The sequence below is a fragment of the Enhydra lutris genome, unplaced genomic scaffold (genome assembly GCF_002288905.1).
Source record: "Enhydra lutris kenyoni isolate GAN:26980312 unplaced genomic scaffold, ASM228890v2 scaffoldscaffold68, whole genome shotgun sequence".
Lineage (NCBI taxonomy): Eukaryota > Metazoa > Chordata > Mammalia > Carnivora > Mustelidae > Enhydra > Enhydra lutris.
Window position 1 is genome coordinate 13,468,408 of NW_019154152.1, and position 17,471 is coordinate 13,485,878.

At 48.8% G+C, this 17,471-nt stretch overlaps 1 protein-coding gene across 3 annotated transcripts in view; it reads right to left on the bottom strand.

Moving 5' to 3' along the window:
- Window positions 1-8,236, bottom strand: part of LOC111159358 (chordin like 2) — a 29,360-nt gene extending 21,124 nt beyond the window's left edge. For 2 of the 3 annotated variants that reach the window (XM_022521758.1, XM_022521760.1), the window contains exon 1: window positions 7,868-7,949. In XM_022521758.1, coding sequence (XP_022377466.1) covers window positions 7,868-7,949 — 82 coding nt within the window. Of the gene's footprint in view, window positions 1-7,867 lie in introns of all 3 variants that reach the window. The other variant, XM_022521759.1, reaches the window with a different exon arrangement.
- Between the last annotated feature and the right edge of the window lie 9,235 nt (window positions 8,237-17,471).

Sequence of the window (17,471 nt, forward strand, 5' to 3'; positions counted from 1 at the left end):
CCCTCCCTCAGTGGCAGTGTGTGTATAGTCCGAAGACCCTGGCTTTGGAATCAGATAAGTGGGGGTTCCAATTAGATTTGGCCTTTTTGGGGGGGAGGGGCAGAGGGAAAGGGAGACAGAGACTCTTAAGCAGGGTCCACACCCAGTGGGGAGCCCGACAAGGGCTCTTTCTCACAACCCTGAGATCATGACCCCGAGCTCATGACCCGAGTCCTGAAATCAAGAGTGAGACACTTAACCAACTGAGCCACCACCCAGATGCCCTGGATTTGGCTTTTATCTGTAGCCGGAGTTTAGACAAGTGACTTAATCACTCTAGGCCCCAGTTTCCATAGTGTTAAATGGGATTCATAATAATCTCTACCGCTCAGGGTTATTGTAGAATTAGATCAGATAATATATGTAGTATGCCTGGTGCTTGACACATATTAGATGCTCAATTACATGGTAGGTCATAAACAAAAAGCAGATCTAGGTGCTGACCCCATACCTCCCTAGCAGTCTCTTTCTCACAGTATTCCTTTTACTCCCACAACTCTGTGGGTAGCCCTCAGGCGCCCATTAGGGCATGAACGTCATGGTTCCAGCCACCGAGGTCAAACCTCCCAGGTATCATTTCCAACCTTACCAACCCTGTTCCCTATGGCTCCCCACCCTCTTCTAGCCACTCACAAGCCAGACTCCCCAATACCCGCTCTGCTTACACAGACCTCAAGGCTGGGATACAGAGATCAAAACTGGTCAGGACAGGCAAGAGCCTGGAGATCAGTCCCCAGAGGGAGGGAGAGGCTCACGAGGGTCCTTGAGAGCCCAGAGGGCAAAAGAAAGCCCTGGAAAAGTTTTAAACCTTTAAACCGGGGCATGCCTGTGGTCCGGTTTGCACTTTACCATTATCACTGTGGCCATGGGAGTGGAGAATGGGTCAGAGGGGTTGGAGGGCAAAACTGGAGGTAGAGGCCAGGAGAGGCTGTTGCAGTTGCTGGTTTTGAGAGCATGCTGGTCTGGACCAAGACAGAAGCAGTGCCCACGGGCACAAGGGCAGATTTGGGGAATATGTGGGGAATACGGTGGGTGGGCTGTAGGGCAGGATGGATATGGGTGGGGAGGGAAAAGGAGCAGTCCAGGGCAGGATTGCGGCTTCAGGCCTGAACCAACAGGTGGAGGTGGGGTACCTGACCCACGAAGTAGGGACTGTTATTATCATTCATTATGACTTCTTCTTCTTATTCAGAATAGCGATGTCACTGCCTGCTCTCCACTCAGTTAGTGAGCTTCTGTGTATCAGGTCTTCTGCCCAGTGGGCCGGGGGCATGACTAGGCAAGACACATCCCTGTCCTCGCGGAGCTCCCTGCCTAATGCAGAAGATGGAGAGAGGAAATACATTTGACCCCAAACAACGTGGTTCTGAACTGTCCAGGTCCTCTTACTAGTGGATTTTTTACAGTACAGTACGTGTATTTTCTCCTTCTTATGATTTTCTGAGTAACGTTTTCTCTAGCTTCTTTGATTGTAAGATTACGCTGTAGAATACATATAACATACAAGAGATGGATTCATCGACTGTTTATGTTACTACTAAGGCTTCAAGTCAGCAATGGGCTATCGGCTGTAAAGTGTTGGGGGAGCCAAAAGTTCTATGCGGATGTTTGACTGTGCGGGGGTGGGGTTGGTGCCCCAACCCCCACCTTGTTCAGGGGTGAGCTGTGCATACAGTGGGACAAGTTCTATGACAGTGGAAGCCCAGAGGCTTTTAGGGAAGGCATCCCCGAGAAGATGCCGGAGCTGGCTGTTGCAGGAGTTAACAAGGTGCAGACCAGACACAGGGGAAGGGCTGTCAGCCCACAGGTGGAGTGACCGTGGTTCATGCGAGGAGCCCACCCACTACAGGTGGCTGGCATGGGCTGGGGGCTAGCTTCCCTTCTTGCCTAAAGCGTCCACTTGGATAGGCTGCAGCCAAAGCCCTTCCCTAGCTTTATGCTGGCTGGACTGAAAGTGGTTGGACTTAGCCGATCTAATCTGAGAGGGCATTGGTGTTTACTAGGTGGGCTCTCCATGTTCTCGTGTCCCTCCAGCCCGTTGTGAGCTGGTTCTTGTCTGCTTTTCCGGCAGTGCTCACAGCGGTGGCCTCGTGTGCAGCTTCCCCTCCTCTTGCTGAATTCCTCACTCCTCCACCACCCCACTGGACTCTTTCACACTCCCGTGCCTTCCCAGGCTGTTTCCTCCACTTGGAATATGATTCTCCATCTCCGTGTTGGGCCGCTCAGTCTCGTTCTATAAACACCTGTCCAGATACCACCCTTCTCTGGGAAGCCGCCCCACCCTGCCAGGCCAGCAGCCAGTCCTTCCTCGGGGCTCCCACAGAACTAAGTTCAGCCCTCTCCACCGAATTAGAAGTACTGATCAACTGCATTCTTCTTTCTTACTAAACCATGAACATCTTGAGAACAGGGATTGTATCTCATGAATCTGTGTTATCTCTGAGGGCTCTGTACAGACCCCACACAGAGTTGGGTGCTCGACTAATGAGTGCATCATGAAAGAATGGAGTCGATGGAGAGGGAAGGTTCTGGAAAAAGAGGTGATTGATGGTTCTTAATCCTGGGAACCTCTTTCACAAAAAGAACACTTCATCCTCTGATAAGATAGCCAAATCCCTCTCAGCACTATGACCTTGCTACCTACCAGGAATTAACCTTTGACCTTCCCTTTCCAGCTCTCACCATCTGCCATCTGAACTCACAAACCCTACACCATGTACGAAAAGGCCAGGTGCCTGGGCAGGTAAGGGGATGAACAATTCCATGATCTTCATATGTAAGTAAAAAGTTCCAATCTGTCCCATCCAAGGCCATCCCATGTTCTGCCTTGAAACCCTCATCTATGCTAAAGGCCTCTGAGGGGATAGTTAGGAGTGGGTAGTATGATTGAGAATTCTTCCAACAGGAAGCAGAAAAGACACCCAGAAAGAAACTTCTGGGATACAGGGGAAGCTGGAGGGGACCAGGGGGCGTGGGGTGTGAGAAGAGAGGCCTGGGACTGTGGCTGGCTTGTCCGGGATCAGCCGGCAAGGACTGGAGCGAGCCAGCTACGCAGGAATTTGAGAATGTGCCCATCTTTCCCTTGCATCCACACAACCATACTTTATTTATTTATAGTTCCCTCTCACACAAACAAACTTGCTTCCCTCTCAGACATAAGCTCTGCTCGGGGCTCTGGCACTCAGTGGGAGAGGGAATCAGAAGTGAAAACCTCAGGTCTTCAGCGGTGAAGCTGGGCGACCAAGGGAAAAGGCCCTCACTTCTCTGAACCTGACTCCTCTTCTCTGGCACATGACAGATGTTCAGGAGCACAGAAGTACCTCAAAGGAGAGCACTTTCAAACCAGGAAAGGCAGCTCTATTACTGGCAAGAGTCGGGGGGTGGGGGGAGGGTAGAGATGAGACTATTTACATTCTCTTATGCCTTGGACACGTGCATTTAGATTCAGAGTATCTTAGAAAGGGACTGAGAGATGATGTCCAATCCTTTATTTTACAGATGTGGAAACAGTCCTAGAAGAGGGTCAGGAGTCGCCCAAGATCATTGATTTATGCCAGCACAAGCTCCAATGGCAGTCTTTGGATCTGGGAGGCTGCTTATGGGACTATCTTTCCCCTAAAGGGGCAGGACCGGAAGAAAAGGCTTTAAATTGCAAACGGAAGGATCCAGGTGAGCCCTAAGGAAGAATCCTGACTATAAGAATGGGTATCAGAAGAAGACTGGAACGGCCTTCCCTGGTATGAGATAGGATCCTGTCTAGGGGCTTCCTTGAAATGATCTCCACACTGCACCTCCCAGGGGCACCGCGCTCACGCCAATCCTTCTCTTTGGGAGTCCAAAGGATTCAGGATCCCTCTCCCAGAGGCCGGCGCCGTGGCTAGTGGCTGGGGGAACTTGAGAGGGCAGTCCTGGAACAGGTGCAACGGCTGGAACAACTGTGCAGCTGTTGCCCGGCTCCAGCTCGGCGAGTGAGTGAGACAGAGACCTCTACTGGTGGGAGAGAGGAGGTGCAGAACCACCTAGACCCACCCAGGGAGGGGCCTGCCTGGAGCCAGATGCCAAGACTTTACCCACCCAGGTGCCCACCTTCCCCCATGTACATCTGGACAGGTAGATGCGGATGCAACTAAGCTGAACAGCAGGGCAGGGTCCCTACTGGTGGGTCTCCCTCCACACTCACTATTCTAGGCCTTCTAGGTATGCTCTCTGGTGTCAGAGGAAAGGAGGACAAGGCTGTAGATCAAAACGCCCCCAAATTCCTTTTCCAAAGTCCAGAGCAGACTCAATCAAGGCAACAGCATCTCTGGATCTTAGAGTCTTAGAATCACAAGATGTTAAAGCCAGACCGGTCCTCAACGATGATCTGTTTGGGTCAACCAACTCTATTAACAGCTGGGAAAACTGAGAGGCAGAGAATGACAACTTGTCTGGTGTCACAGCTGGAATGAGTAGCAGAGCCAGACTGAAGCCTGGACCTTCTGATTCCAGTTTGTCCTCTGTGCCACCTCACACAGTGGGAGTTCCCTTCCTGCCCCATCTCTACTTCTGCAGTCTGGCATCCTGTCACCTGAGGACAGAAGCTTCGATTCCTACCATACACATAACACTTGGAGAGGACATAGAGATTGATGTTTTTACTTGATAACTGTCTCCTGAAAGCAGGATTGGACAGCCAGAGGGAAGAGAAAGCAGAAGCATGTCGGATACTTTAAGGATGGGAGTGGGAGGGACCAATTAGCAAGGGAAGCGCACAATAGAGAGGCACTGACATAGGGGCAGAGCACTGGAGAGGGAGTCAAGATACTCCACAGGTTCTCATTCCAGAGGGATGGGTGCCCAGACTGATGAACATCACGCATGTCCGTGGCTCCGCCTGGGGCTGGGATCAGTATCAGTCAGTGACCAGGTCATGGACCTGGAATCAGGGTTCGATCTGTGGTCAGAGTTTTGAGGATCGGGACTCAGTCCATGGCCAGAGTTGAGACTCCGTCCAGGTTGAACTTAGTCTGTGGCTGGAAACAGAGCCAAGGACAGAATAACCTTTGCTGGAACAGCCTCTCGCTGTAACCGAGGAGCAGATGGCTCTGTGTGCTCACAGGCCTTCGAATCCTGCAGGGCTGAGCCCTCGGGAGTCTGACATGATACAGACCTGAGAACTCCCATCTGCGGGCACCACTTCTGAAAGCACCTGAGGTTTCACCAGGAGATTTCTTAGGCGCGACAGGCCTGGGATCTTACTTGAACTAAGACAAGGACCTTCCTAAGAGACCCCCAAATAGGACCCTGGCAAGTGATGCTAGAATAGGATTGTTCCTAGATTCATGGAGAGTCAGCACTAGACAAAGTGAAACTCGGGAGAGGGAAGTGATTTGTCCCAGTGGGCACAACCAATAAGTGACACATCTGTTGATTCTTTTCGTTAATAAATCTGCAGTATGAACTTGGGCAAGTCTCTCCCACTTCCTGGGCTTGAGTTTAACTCTAAGGATAGCAAAATTGCAGGTAGAAGCAGATGATTTTCAAAGGCTCTTTCAGCACTGACATCCCAGAATCTGAACACGCCCCTCTGAATGCCAGTCCACCTCCCCTTAATCCAAGTCTGCTCTGAGTTGTTTTCTCACGTGTGTGGAGCTAAGCTCCAGGCTGGAGGGGAGATAGAATTCTGGCAGCACCCGGTGAGAGGTGGCCTGAAGGCCAGTGGAGGCACGGAGGAAAGAGATGGAAGGGGCGCGGGTGGCCAGGGAGAGTTTGCTGGAAGAAGTGTGACCCAGCAGGGTGATGAAGGGCTGGCAAGATGTGGGAGGTTGACAAGACGGGTGTGGGTAGGACATCAGCAATCATGCACAATGATCTGATTCTGGGACATCTTTCACAGATGCAGCCAGGGCAACAATGCCTGGAGAAAAGCCTTGGGGGCTAAGAAGGCTGTGCCAAGAGGAAGGGAGGCAGGTGTGGAGGGCATTCTGTGGTAAGTCCCTTTCAAGAAACAACGGGTAAGTGTTAGGAGGAAACCTTCAGGGCCCAAGGAAGGGGAGGAGACATTTACTGAGTACTAGGCATTGTGCTGGCTAACTTAACACAGTCACCTCCTTGAATCCTCCCAAGAACCCTTTGGGTTCCAGGTGCATATGTGTCTCAGATGAAGAAATTGAGGCTCAGAGAAGTTGTGACGTAGGAAAAGTCACACAGCTGCTGAGGGCCAGAGGCAGGACTTGAACCCAACACTGAGTTCTTTCCATTACTCGTTACTAAGGACTTCTATGAGTCTCATGCTGCTGGCAGCCCAGAGACAACCAGACACGCAGCCTGCCCTCACAAGCAGAGACAGGAATGAAACAGAATCCAGCCCCGCCAGCTCCAGAAAGTCACGTGCAAAAGAAAGGCAGCAAAAGAAAGGGGGAGGTGGGCTGTGGAGAGGACAGAGCGCTAGGCTGGAACTTGGGAAACCAGGGTCTTCATCCCAGGCCCCGTGCTGCGTAACCTAGAGCAGACCCCTACCCCTCCTTGTCCTCCATTTCTTTATCAGGTATTTTAGGATTTGAACTTAGCTCCTTCCTTCTCATTAAGTGAATTTTTGGTTTTGTTTTCCATCCTCAAGCATTCCAAGAGACTGGGGATGGGGAGGGCATCCACCAGCCTTTTGCAGGGGCAGGGGAAACTGAGGTTCAGAGAGATGATTTAAACTGTTTGAGGTTACACGGCGTCTAAGTGGAGGAGTGTGAATTAGGAGACTGATATTTTTAATGACACCAGCTAGTTGCTGGTGCTAGTTGCTTGACATATTTTCTCCAATTTAATTCTTACAATAGTCCTGGGATTTTAACTCCCAGTTTAAAGATTAGGAAACTGAGGCTTAGAGAGGTACCCTCCACTTGCTGGTGGTATTAAAAAGATGAGTGATAGGTGACTGGGTGGCTCAGTGGGTTAAGCATCTGCTTTTGGCTCAGGTCATGATCTCAGGGTCCTGGGATCGCCCCACATCAGGCTCTCTGCTCATCAGGGAGCCTCCTCCCCGCCCCCCCCCCCACCTGCTTCTGCCTACTTGTATTCTCTCTCTGTCAAATAAATAAATAAGATCTTAAAAAAAAAAAAAGATCAGGGATTGTGAAGACTGGTGTATCCCCTTGTGCCTTTGTTGCCTCCCGGAGTCTTAAAACTCCAAATCAGGGTTCCTTCCAGATGCTGAGGGGCAGGGGGAAAAAGCAGAGGATTTGGAATTGGAGAGCTCAGGCTTTGGATGGCTTACTAGCTCTGAAAGCTTCAGCAAGTTTCTTCTGTCAACCTGTTTTCTCATCTGTAAAATGCAAATGACAGTACCCACCTCATGGGAGTGTTGTGAGGATCACAGGGGGTAACAGAATGAGGTTATCTAGTTAGCTCTTCTTTCTTTCCATGGTCTTCTTTTGAAAGCAGTAGTCTACATCTCCATCACTTCCATCACACCCGTGTAGGCAGACATGCCCAGCTCTCTCTCGAGAATGTGAAGCACCACCAGCAGCCACACACACACACACACACACACACACACACACACACACACACACACACACAGTGTCCTGCCCTCTCTCCCACCGCCCTCAGTACCCCCATCCTCAGGTCCAGGGCAGCAGTCTCCCCCTCTGAGTTTTGCCAAGCCCCCCCCAGTCCCCCCAGTATCCCACACTCATCAGCCCATACTGGTCGGCAGAGGAGTCTCCACTCTCCCCCACAGGTGCTGCCCGCATGGCTATCAGAACAGTTTGGGGTCGAGAGTCCTGGCACTTTCCCCGAACATCCCAGGGGCTCAAATCCCTCCTCTGCCTACCCAGCCCCAACCACCCCTACTTACGGGCTCGAGCGTGGGAGTCCAAAGGGAACCAGAGTAGCGCGAGTCCCAGCAAGGAGGAGAGGACCCTTACCTCGGGAACCATCCTTCCTTCCCCCAGGGCCAGGCCGCCAGGCGCTGAGCCAGGAGGGGCGTCGGGAGAAAGTGAGATGAAGACACTGAGGCACTGGGGCACAAAGCAGCCCGCAGACCCAGGGAGGGCTGCCTCTATACTGCAGAGTCAGAGAAGGGTGGAGTAGGTGGTGAGGACAGAAAGGGAGGTCCAAGGTGGGAATAAGAGGAAGGTGGAAAGAGAACAAGGGAAGAGGAGAGAGAGAGATGGAGAGATGGAGGAAGGTGCGGCTAGAAGGGAAAGCAATAAAAGCAAAGAAGGTGAGATGGAGGGGAAGTGGAGAAAGACGGGGAGGACCGAGTCTGCAGAGCGCGCAGCTTTGGGCGAGGCGCGCGGGACCAGCGGGCAGATCCCGGCGCGCCGGCTACAAGCGCCCGGCGCCCTCTGCTCGGTGGGCTCGGGGTAAGGCTGCGGGGTCCTGGGGCCCGGCTGGGCGGCGGTACCGGCGGCGGCGACGGCGCGGCGGCCGCGGGGGCTGGCTGAGCACGGGCCGGCTGTGCACGCCAAGGGCGCCAGGCGCCGCGCTCGGGCGCATTTGTACTTTGCCGCGGGAAGCAGGCAGCCCCGGCCTGGCGCTGGCCTAGCACTGGCGCCTCCTCTGGGGCACCGCGGGCTCGGTGGATTGGCCACCCGAGAAACAGGCCCACTTTTCCCCTCCTCTCTCGTGCGGGTCTCCGGGACGCACGCTCCAGGCGCGGCGCCGAGAGGAGGCGAGAGGGCTGGGGAGGGGGAAGGGGCCACGCCGGACCACGGGCTTTAACCCCTGACTCTCCGCGGCGCCCAGGGCGCAGGAGGGTGCAACCCAGTTAGGCTTCAGGTGGAACTTTCGTGTGGGGAAGGATGAGATGTCGTGGTGGGAGAGGGGAATCGGGCTGCGGGAACCGCAAGGCGCTCAGGGCTGGGCGGTGCGTGCACATAACTGGGGATGAAATCAGGACACTTGCCATTCTTAACTCTGTGGTCTTGGACATGCCACCTCGGAATCTAAAATGGGGATCTTAATACGTTCCACATTTTTTCCGAAGATGAAATGAGATAATGAACGTCAAAGTACTCACATCTCAAAAAAGAGGGGGTCATAATTCCAGGCAGCTGGAATGACCTTACCAGTTCCCCTTGCTACCCTTTTATGCGCTCCGTGCCCTCGTTGAAATCCAGTCCAGCGGGATTCTTGGCCCTTCCTCTGGAAGTCTTCCTCTGCTATTCCCCCTCTCTCTCCTGAAGCAGGATATGATCTCTCCTTGGTCTCTGCATCTAAGGTCTGCACCTCCCTGAGAGCGATGGCCAAGTTCAGTCCTCTCCCCGGAGAGCTCGTTGTCAAAGTGTCATCACCAGAAGGTGAACTCCCTGTGGGTACAGCCCCACAACCCCATGATTAGTGCTCTATTCCTTGTGTTGAATGAATGCATGAATTAGTAGGACTCCTGAGCCTTCCCGATAAGAAACACCCAGGATCTGAAGTCAAAACGGCAGGGTCCTTCTCTCAGCTCTCTCCCTAACTTGCTGGGCCATTTTGATTAAGTTCATCCATCTGGCTTTGGACCTCAACTTCCTGCCCAGCTTCTCTTGCAGAGCTCCTAGAAAGTCCAGTGAGCAGGGGAGGGGAGAGGATGAGAAGAAGAGGTATGATGGGATACTGAGCCACATGCCCCCCTGGTAGAGAATCCTTTCCAGCTTCTTACACTTCTGGCTGGCTGGTTGTAAAGATATCTTCTTACAATAAGGCTGGGCTTGCCATTTCCCTGTGCTGCCAGGCTATCCCCCCCCCCCCTCAAGAACAAAGGGCACTGGGAAGAACCAGGGGTCCCCAGAGATGGAGCTTCCCCAGGGCTCTCAGAATCAGGGACAACCATGATCTACCCCCAGGGGCCCTCCAGACTTAATTTCTCCCACTTCAATCTGGCCAGTCTCTTTGTCTTCCCTGAGTATATTTGATTCTAACCGATAATGACAGCTATAAGGAAGCATGTCATCATGCTTCCCTTTTTTGCGTTGGCTTTTGGGGAGCTCAGACTTGAGTGTAGGGCTTCATTGCAGAGATAACCTCATCCCAAGGATCTGGGACAGAGATCTTTCCTTTCTCCATCTTTGTTTAAAGTCTTCTGTACACATTTATTCACGTCTTAGATGGACGAGGTGAATTAAGATTGGCTTGTCCTATGTCCTGCCCGTTCTACTTCAGGAAATATCTCTACCCTGAAACCCAAACACACCTTAGTCCTCCTCTCCATCCTCACTGCTCCCAGAGTTGGGGCCATTGTCATCCTTTACCTGGGCTTTGCCAGCAGCTTCTAAGTGAGGCTTCCACTAATCTGGATCCCTCCGATGTATTTTCCTCACATGTGCCCTAAGAATTTTGCTGAATGTTTCTATTGACAAATCTGATCACATCACTTTCTCCTTAAAATCCATCATTGGAGGGGCCCCTGGGGGGCTCAGTTGGTTAAGCAATAGACTTATGGTTTCGGTTCAGGTCATGATCTCAGGGTCTTGAGATCTAGCCCCATGTAGTGTCCGGCTCCCTGCTCAGTCAGGAGTCGGCTTCTCTTCCTCTCCCTCTGCCCCCACTCATGCTCTTGTGTGTGCAAGCACAAGCACTTTCTCTCTCAAATAAATAAATATCTTTAAAAAATCCATTATTGGAAGCAAACAAATAAATATATAAATCACATTAAATGCGATGTGGTATCCTAGACCAGATTCTGGGACAGTAAAAGGACATTAGCGGAAAAACTGGTGAACCAAGTCTATACTTTAGTTAATAGTTATGTACCAATCTTGGTTTCTTCGTCTGGGAAGAGGTTCCTTGGCTATGTAAGATGTTAGCATTGGGGAAAGCAGGGTGGAGGATATAGGCTTCTTAGATAAGAACTCAGTACTCTCTCTGTCACTTTTCTATCAATCTAAAAGATTTCCAAAATGGAAAAAAAAAATGAAAAGTTTATTGAATAAGTAACAGAAAAAAAAAATGATAGGCCTCCTATCATTTTCAGACTAAAATCCCAAATTGGTAGCATTGGATTCAAGGCTGCACATTTTGCTTCCTACTTATCAATCCCATCCACCCTGCACTCCACTCACTCACTTCCCCAAACCGTCTGTGCATTTTCACACCTTCATATGTTTGTATGTGTTTTCCTTCTGCCTGCACCATCTCCTTCCTCCTCTAGCTAGTGAATTCCTTTTAACTCTTCAAAAGTCAGCTCTGAGTGATTTTCTCTCTGAGGCCTTCCCAGAGTTCCTCAAATCAAAACAAATAAATTTTTGTCTTTGTGTTTCCCAGAGCACTTTGTATAGCAACTACTGGAGTGTAAATATGTATTTGCATTTTGGAGTAAATATTTCTTTGCGTTTCTACTCAGTACTGTGGGGAGCAGAGTCCTTTTTTCCTTTATATCTGTACTTCTAGCACTTAGCAAGGTCCCTGACACACAAAGAAATAATTGCTTCATGAATGAGTGGAGACCTCAGTGGTTTGAAAAGATCTTATTCTTCAATGGGGGAGCCTTCCACGTGCCTACTGCTGTCGGTTTTAATCAATGATTGACATAAGAAACAAGCCCTTGAGGGAAATCTCTGCATCTTCTTTAGAATTGTCGTTGAAACGGTTGTTCATTAAGGTGGTTATCCTTTTATTTTATTTTATTTTATTTTTTTGAAGATTTGTGTCTATTTATTTGACAGACAGAGATCACAAGTAGGCAGAGAGGCAGACAGAGGTGGGGAGAGGCAGGCTCCTTGCTGAGCAGAGAGCCTGATGTGGGGCTCGATCCCATGACCTGAGCCAAAGGCAGAGGCTTTAACCCACTGAGCCACCCAGGTGCCCCAAGAGGGTTGTCCTTTTAGAAAGGAGACTTGATAGATTCTTCCAAAATCTAATAAAAAAAAAAGGTATCTACCCATAATAATTTGTTCCACCAAGTTTAGTACCTGTTTCTTCCCTCTTAGGGAACTTGCTCGTTGCCTGCCAAGGCAGCCAGCCAATTGCATTACTGGACAGCTCTGTTAGAAAGTTCTTTAACTGATAATCTGATTCTCTGTGACTCCCCACATCGCACCCAGCTCCCCCCTAGGGCTGTGCAGAAAAAGCCAACTCTTTTTGTTTCTTCAGAGCTCTGCAGAGACTTGAGACAGAGAAACCCTCTTCCATACTCGCATCCTTATCGGTTCCAGCCCCTGGACTCCTCGCACCACGTTAAACTTTGTCTTTCTTCAAATGCACTGAGCTCTTTGGCCCTCCCGCCCCCATACTTCCGCATGTACTTCACTAATGCCCTCCCTCTACCCACTCTTATCTGGCAGCTTTATTTTCCCAGGATCAAAATCGTTACCTCCTTCATTCATCCAACCCTGTGCCAGGCACTGTGCTAGGTGCTAGGGACACAGTAGAGAACAAGACAGACGCTGGTGCTTGTGGGCCAACTTCTTGCTGAAGTCTCTTTTGTGGTGTCTGAGTTAGCTGTCTCCTCCATGCTTCTGTATCTCCATTAGAGCAGTTACCACTTACCACACTGTATCATCAACGGTTTCCGGTCACCTCCTCTAAAGGGAGTTCCTGTCTTCCCTAGCCTTCACCCAGCATTTCCCACAGTAGCTGCTAAATAAAGGTTTGTTGAAGAGGATCCTTCTTCCTTTAAATAGTCCTCTTGCCACAGGTTATTTGTGGCTAAGGCCTCCTCTTGGGCCCAGTCTGCTTGATTATGTAAAATTAGTGTAGTGATAAAGATCAGAGAGATTAGTGTCAAGGAAAGACTTATTAACCCAGTCCACTTAATTCTGTAAGATTCTAAAAGCAGATTCAGCTAAGAGTTGAAGAGTTTGAATGTTTTGAATATAACTTATTGGCGAGTTTATGTAATTTAATGTTCAGAATGATCATGTTTAACAACCAGCTTGCAAAATTCCCGAGAACTTAACACTCAGCTCCCCTGAGCCCTTGGAGCCAGCTGGAGGACACTGCTTTTACTTGATGATGCCCTGAACGGTGTGAACAGATTTGAGTCTTTGAAGCCTGGTCCAGTTTAGGTACACTGGGAGGAAAGTCTTGTTTAAAGAAGCTGCCAAAGTTAATTTTCTTATGAACTGAACAATCCCCATTGAACTCCCTCTCTTCAGCCAGGTTGGAGTTACTTATCCATATAACAAATATTTACTTAAAACCTGTTATTACTTTAGGACACATTCCTTTGGATCTCCAGATCTTGTGCATACAGTTGGCCTAAATAAATGTTTGCAGAATGAATGTGAGGTTCACCTGTATTTATTTGTATGGGCTTTTAATGTGGCTTTGTGAACATTTCTAAGTCTTTTTTTCCATCTCAGTGGCCCCTCTCTTCCCAGAACAGCCTGCAAACAGAGATTCTGATGGAGGGGAGTGCTGGGAAACCATGATGGGGGGAAGACATAGCCCTTAATTTCACAGGGCTCTCATGAGGGAAACTGAGTGTGGACAAGTGTCTTCGGAAGCCACAAATGGGATCAACCTTCGTCCAGATCCTAAAGTCTGATACCGACCAGAAGCCTCCTCTCTGGTAGGCGCCCTCACTAACCTAGCACAGAGGACTATGGGACTTATGGTCCTGCCTTCTCCATGCTCAGGGGGACATTTGCAAAGCAGTTTGTCTTCAGAGACTTCTCCCAGTGGGTCTATGATGATGTGACTAGGGTGCCCGAGGACAGTGCCATCTAACTGGCTCTTACAGCCAGATGGTGGCAGGCCTTGTATCCACCCAGAGACAGGAATGTGTGAGCTATGCTCAAGCACGCTGGCCTTCTTTTGTTTCCTGGGATACACTGGGCTGCCTGGCCCCTGAAAGGGGTCTGCTTGAAGTTTCTGCTTGAAGTTTCTCCTGCTCCAAATGCTTTTCCCTCAGCTTTTTCTCTGACTGACACTTCATTCAGCTCAAAAACCAGTGAGGTTTCTCTGGTCCGGCCTATCTATGGCTGGCCCCTACCAGTCAGTCATTTTCTATTCTACAGCCTGGTTTTATTTCCTATGTGTCACTTATCATTATCTGAAATGTATTTCTTTCTTTCTTTAAAAGATTTTATGTATTTATTTGACAGAGAGACACAGCGAGAGAGGGAACACAAGCAGGGGCAGTGGGAGAGGGAGAGCAGGCTTCCCACAGAGGGGGGGCCCAGTGTAGGGCTTGATCCCAGGACCCCTGGGATCATGACTAGATCCAAAGGCAGACACTTAACGACTGAGCCACCCAGGTGCCCCTAAGATGTATTTCTTCACTTGTCTGTGTCTGCCTCCTCCACGAGCATGAAAGCTCTGTGACAGTCAAGGCTTTAATTCTTGGTCACTGCTATAATTCCTAGCTCCTCAGGATAGTGCCCACACATAGTAGAGTCTTACTGAATTTAAAATTAATTAATTAATTAATTAATTAATTAAAAGTAAGCTCTACACTCAACGTGGGGCTTAAACTCATGACCCCAAGATCAAGAGTCAACATGCTCCACCCACTAAGCCAGCCCGGTGAGGTGCCCCTGAATGTTTTTTTAAATTGTTGTTTGTTTGTTTTAAAAAAGATTTTATTTATTTATTTGACAGAGAGAGACACAGCGAGAGAGGGAACACAGGCAGGGAAAGTGGGAGAGGGAGAAGCAGGCTTTTTGCTGAGCAGGGAGCCAGATGCAGGGCTTGAACCCAGAACCCTGGGATCATGACCCTAGCAGAAGGCAGATGCTTAATGACTGAGCCACCCAGGCGCCCCCTGCTGAATGTTTTTTTAAATAAATGAAAATAAATGGAAGATAGAATACTAACCTAGATTATCTGATTCATGTGAGGAGTGAACCCTAGACTTAAGACTCCAAGTCCTTGGAATTTAACCACATAAATATTTTTGTCATTATTATTATTACTTCATTTATTATCATCATCCCACCACCATCATTATCTACAGCAGTGCTGCGTGGCACATGTGTGTTCTTACTGTTTATCGAATGAATGAATGAATGAATGAGTAGACATCAATGCTATAGCTAGTCTCAAACTACCTTTCTAGTCTTATTTACTATTCCCCCTCCCCCTGTTCTAACTTCTTACTCTCCTCCTGCTACTCGGAAGCAATCATTTTCACTTAGCACACCATGTCTTCACATCTCCGTGTGTTGGCGTATTCTGCTGTTCCTTCTATTTGGAACGCCCATTCCTTTTTGATGAGTTCTCATTCTTTCTTTAGGACCCAATTTTGCATCCCATCCAGATAGTCGCTCTCTCTTCTGTGCTTCCCTGTTGCTTTGCCTGCACCACTGTTAAAAACTCATCCCCTTAGTTACAGTTGTGTGTCGACATAGCTGCCTTCTCCTTTACGTAGCGAGCTCCTTGATGGCAGGGACAGTAAATTTTCCTCTCTGTATTCTCAGGCATCATTGCTGGGCCTGCCACACAGCAGTTTCACAGTATTTGTTGAAATCCGTCTGTGGGTGTAGGCTACCCGCACAGCCACGTGCTAGGTGCTGGAGGAGATGTTCAGACTGGTCCGAAACACAGTCCCTGGCCCCGAGAGCTTACAGTCTCATTGGAGATACAAGTCCTTCTCATAGGAAAAAATATTAAAAACCAGTGTATTCTAGAATTAAATACGAGACAGGAGAAAGCTTCGTGTGGTGGAGCGTTTATAGGACTGGACTTCTTTTCTGGTTCCGACTCTACTGTGAACTCATCATGTGGCCTTGACACATTATTTCTCTTCTTTAGACCTTGGTTTTCTTCTCTGTAAACGAATTTATTTGATCAGAAGCCTTGGATGATATCTAAAGCCAGATTCCAGCTCTGACATTCCGAATTTGGCTCCATGGAAACTAGATGACGCTATGTGGCCAGAGCTCAGTAGTCTCTGTTTGCCCCCTGGTGGTCGCTCAGCAGCATCACAGTCGGGGAGACGGCGGTAGGCTTTTCCGAGGGAGAGATATGGCCGAGCCCAGAGCCTAGTAAACAAAGAACTGTGGAACAATGATCATTCTAGAAGAGAGCTAGCCAGGTTTCTCACTGGTCACTGGTAGATTGGTATAGAATCCTATCCTTCTTCAATATAGGGGAACAAGGGAGATCAGGCTCTCTGATCTCAGCCTCCAGCTGAACCCACTTCATTATCTGTTTCTTTACAAACCAGCCAATCTTTGGGAGGCTGCTTTGTAGTCCCCTGACTTCTTCTGCTCCCATCACAGTGCTCTTTTCTGAGGCAAATTCTTCATTCTGGTCAGTACAACTACCTATCTATTTATTTATGACAAAATGGCTTTGTTTGTTTGTTTTTTTTCTCCCTCTCACTCTTTTCCTGGAGTAGAGCCCTGAGCCAAAGTGAAGGTAATAGAAGGATTTCTTTGGTGGGATGGGGGGAAGAGACAGACTGTGCTAGATTAAGACATGTGATTTACACTGTTATAGGTGATCTGTACTAGCAGAGAAAGGGCTGTCTTTTAGGTGTTTCACTCAAAGTGAGGGTGGGGAGGGCCATTTGCCTATTTCCTATTCTCTACATGTTGAACCTAAAAGGACTTCTTAAAGTCACCTCTATTCCCCACCTCCAAAAAACAAAAACAAAACAAAACAAACAAAAAACCAAAAAAACCCCAAACCTCATAACTAAATCAAAGTTGATGTTGGTTGCTTGGATTCTTGGGCCAGAGCCTAGAGGAAAAAGAAGAGGGACTCTGAGGGTAGGGAAGAGAGGAGGAGGGGAGGGAGGGGCCGAGAGAGGCAGAGTGAAAGCAGTTGCTGATTCCAGGTTGGATTTATAGGTTTTTATTTTTGTTTTCCACAAATGTGCTTGTTTGTCAAAGAGAATTTTTTCTTTTCTGACAGTACACTGTGTCTTGAACCTTGCTAAACATTAAAGGCGTGACTAAGGGGATAACATTCATTCATTCCACGTTATCTGGAATGTGCCAAATACTGTACTTAAAGCTGGCCCAGCCAAACGGGCTCAGCATCCATACCTTGCCTGCTTTGTTCACTCTTGAATTCTCAGCATCTGTATTATCTGCTACATAACAGGTGCTCAAAAGAGATTTGTTGAATAAATGAATGGTACCTGCCCTGTTCTTTGTCCAGTGATTTCCCAACTCCGAGGGGGTAGAAGGAAGGCTGCTTAGATTATTTTTATTCCTCACTGATAAGGATAGGATTGAGAGTTATTCTTATAAAATACACATCCACATTACTCCTGTGGTCCAAATGTTAAATCTTTCAACAGTCCCCCAATAGCCTGAGTTTCTCTGTAAAATGGAGAGACTATCATACATACCTCACAGGGTTATTTTAGGTCTCAATGAGATAGAATATCATTGCTTAGCATGTTCCTAGCGTGTGGTAGTTGTTCAATAAATTCTAGTTCCTATTATTCTCTAATTTTCTAGCCTAATGTCTAATCCAGTGTTCTAGACACATTGAATTCTTTATGAGTCCCACACAGGAATGCCAGGAAGGCCACCCTCTCTGTCTACCTGGTGAACTTCTTGTCCTCCAGAACAGAGCTC